The sequence below is a fragment of the Citrus clementina genome, unplaced genomic scaffold (assembly GCF_000493195.1).
Source record: "Citrus clementina cultivar Clemenules unplaced genomic scaffold, Citrus_clementina_v1.0 scaffold_5, whole genome shotgun sequence".
NCBI classification, from domain to species: domain Eukaryota; kingdom Viridiplantae; phylum Streptophyta; class Magnoliopsida; order Sapindales; family Rutaceae; genus Citrus; species Citrus x clementina.
Window position 1 is genome coordinate 20,775,053 of NW_006262201.1, and position 3,882 is coordinate 20,778,934.

The 3,882-nt window shown below is 30.3% G+C and overlaps 1 protein-coding gene across 1 annotated transcript; it reads right to left on the minus strand.

Annotated features, from left to right (window-relative positions):
- Window positions 1-2,436: 2,436 nt before the first annotated feature.
- Window positions 2,437-3,272, minus strand: LOC18040940 (putative RING-H2 finger protein ATL69). Its single transcript, XM_006432319.2, has one exon. The coding sequence runs from the start codon at window positions 3,117-3,119 to the stop codon at window positions 2,589-2,591; it is 531 nt and encodes a 176-aa protein (XP_006432382.1). The 5' UTR covers window positions 3,120-3,272; the 3' UTR covers window positions 2,437-2,588.
- Window positions 3,273-3,882: the final 610 nt, after the last annotated feature.

Sequence of the window (3,882 nt, forward strand, 5' to 3'; positions counted from 1 at the left end):
GCAATGAATACTATAAGAACTTATACTTAGGGGACCTGAGGGACAATGTTTTTAAGACTAAAAGCTAATACCAAGTATTGCATGGGATAAGAAAAAAAAAAAGAGAAAAAATTTATTTTTTCAGTTAATAATCGATGGCTAAATAAGTATATTAATAATGATTTTTCACAACACACCCATATATACATAATTTTATAAATTATTTTTATAATCTAATCTAATTCGGTAGTCTACCAAAACAAAACAAATTGTGCATACCGAACACGCCCATAATTAAAGATCGGAGTTGAGGACCACCAATATAACAAGTGATTCCTAACACACACTTGCATATATGTATTTATCCATACACGTGCTAATTTATTATATCAATCATAATGTCAATAATTGTTCACACTAGAAAATAACGGATTGTTGTCACATCAAGCTCGGTACAACATTTGGGTGCTGGCTACAAGATTTCAGTTGCTTCCAATGTATTTTTGCCCTGTTAAAGAGAGTTAATATTAACGCACTCACACTAATAAGGCTCGAACCCAAAACTTAAATTTTGGAGAGGCAGCTCCTTATCATTAAAGTTAGACTTTAGATAATTAATTATATAATTATTTAGTTAGCTGAAACGGCATCTCAATTAGAAAGTTAATCTTTGAACAATAGTACTAAACACGGATAAAGTGTTCGATTTTTTTTTTAAACTATTTTAGGGGCTTGACAGAGAGGATTTTAAATAATTTTTTCGAATTCTGAAAAAGATAGTAGGGTTTAAAAATTTATAAAATAAAGTCTAGTGTTAAAGCATCTCCTAAAGAATATGAACAAAACACAAGTCAAATTCCGAACATAGATGGCAATTACATGATAAAAGGAACTGAAATTCCTCTATAATGTCAATGGCTGCAAAACCCTCTGTATATTTGGTATGTGAGAGCCTGAGGGGACAAGGATCAAACGGTCCATTAACCATATAAGAATTTAAGATTAAAATCCTAAAGATAACATTACTTAATTATAATCAAATCAGATGCCACCGTTGTTAAAATAAAGAGCTACCTAAAATTTGAATGCCCACGTTATCGACAAAAGAAACAATTGAATGCATTATACCAACAAAATTGTTAATGTGAACTAATTTACAAAAGTTTAGTACTTGGGAGCTTCCCAACCCCTACGAAAAAGAAATGCGTAAATCGAATCCATTACACACCAGCCTGCCAACCTCGGTTTCTGCCTCCTAATTTAGGGACCCCATCAAAATTTTAGTCAATTAATTTGTTGAAAAAAAGAAAAAAGTGAATTCATAACAGAATTTTATCATATAGCTAAGGCCTTTTAAAGTTCTCATATTTTAGTCCCAAAGACCCTTTTTTAGGGTTAGTCATTCACATTCCAAACCAAAAAAAGTGTAGGATTAAGAATTATAATTAGACTCATCTCATCTTAATATCCTCTGCGGTGGTGTCAGGAATTCAATGTAACAGATGCTAACTTTAAATAGTAGTATAATTTTTTAAAAAATGTTTAATAATTAACAAATACTAAAATGTAAATTCATTAAAATATTTCATTCAATATATTTATAATTGTCCTGTCATGTTTTCATATGTTGAAATTATGTAAAGATAACCTCGTTATCAATACTATAACATGAAAATTAAAAATTTCTTGAAATATAACCTTAATTCTTTCATCTAATACCGATATATATATATATAATTAACAAAGTGACAATCAAGAAAAGAGCTTACCTAAATGATTAGAACGACAAATCAGCAGTAAGCTTCTTGAGACAGTTTCATTTTTTAGAACAAAAGAGCAGTGAAGTGTGAAGAATTAGAGAAAAGAGTAGTGAAGAATTAAAGAAGAAAAAAGCCAACATTCCAAACCATGCGGTAACTGTTAAGGTAAAGACATAAAGCATTCTTTTAATATGTGATTTTTTTTTCATACTTTTAAAATTTAAGAGGGCCTTTTTTTTCTTTGTTTCAAATCATTAATGAGACAATGTTCAAAATACACATAAAATTTTATATTTAAGGGGCGAAAAGCTCTTTTAGACACTACATGGAACTGCTTATTATTTTTTATTTTCTAATATAAAATAACAAATATATTTAATGATTTGGTTATTTTAACTTAAATTTTTTATACAAATTTTAAGTCATTGATCTAATACAGTCAAATGGTAGATAAATTGGCATTATTAAATATTACTTTAACTTTTAATACATATCATTCAATTGCATGAAATAATAACTTTAAATTTGTGCTAAAATTTTAAGTTGAAATAACATCTCCTATAATTAAAATGGTTGTACTTCAGCTTAATTAAGAAAGTTAAGCTACCAAATTAAAGTGTTCTATAAACATTCGCGTTTACTTTATTGCTAATATTACTTAAAGAATAATTTCTCAATCGATGTTGCAATGGAAAACAAAACAGAAGCCATCCAATGAAATTTCTCTCTTTTGATACTATCTCTCCATGATTTTGAAAAAATTACAAGACTAAGAGAATCCGGAAAACCTAAATTTGTAACTTGGAAAAACTAAAAATAAAAATTGATACAAAATAATCAAATGAATCGTCACCTGGCATGGGAAGCCAAAGGCACAACCTCAGCCAAAGGAGTAGCAGGAGAACTTCTACACAAAGGACACGTGGCACTCATCCGGAGCCATTCGTCAACACAATCAGCATGGAAACAGTGATGACAATCTGGAATGCAACGTACTGAATCCTTAGGCTTGTAATCACACAAACAAATAGAGCACGGGCCATAGTCATTTGGTCCGGGCATTCTCATACTCTCGCCCAATATAATCTTGGGAAACGTGTTTATAACTGTCCCATCTAAACCTAACACTAACACACCCGCCAGCCCCGAGTCAACGGCATCAAAATTGGGCGTGGGATTACTGTTACTACTGCTACCACCACCGCTACCACCACCACGATTTGCATTTGCTTTAACTCGAATGCAAGCATAAGAAGCAAGCATTATGGTGGATATTAGGACAAGAATACTAACGGCAATAGCGATGCCATAGCCGAGGCCGACGCCGGTTGTCGTCGTCGCCGCCGTGGAAGCTACCACCGGTGGGTTTGCTGTGGACATCAGACATGAACAGTGAGGTAGCTAGACAGATGTAACTGATGTGGAAGAGAGACCATAGGCATAGTCACATGAGAAGGTGTGTGGCAGTGTGCATTTACTAAATTTGTTGAGAGGCACAGGTGGTTGGACAAAGTCACTAAGGGCCGCCGGGGTACGCGGAATGCATTAAATAGTTTTTGGACTTTGAAGTTAATGTTCAACGGTATTTAGATTCACAACTATGCCTTTTTAATTTCTTTTCTAGCATCTTAGTCTTACAATAATAATAATAATAATAATAATAATAGTAACAATAATAATAATTAAGGAGTCTCGAGATCTGAATGTTGTATTAAAAATCTCATTTCTTTATGTAAATTAATTACTTAAAGCATTACCAACAGGTTATTTAAATAATATTGAAAAAATAAAATTTACATCTCCAAAATTTGAGAAAATGATCATTAACATCTTTAAATTTTTAAAAAGAGATATCAAATTCTTTTTTGAATATAATACCTTTTACCTCTATTATTTTAAAAAAAATTGACTCAAATGTTTTATAACAACAAAAATATAACATTAAAATAAATGTAATAATATATACATTTTAAAATAATTTCAATATTTAATATTTTACAATCTATTAGATATAGTTTACTATATTAAAGTAAATTTTATAATAAATAGAATCATAATATTAAAATAGATGTATTAAAATTTAAATTATTTTGAATATTATGTAAAATAATAATTTTAGCACCATTAGTATGTGAGGTTTTTT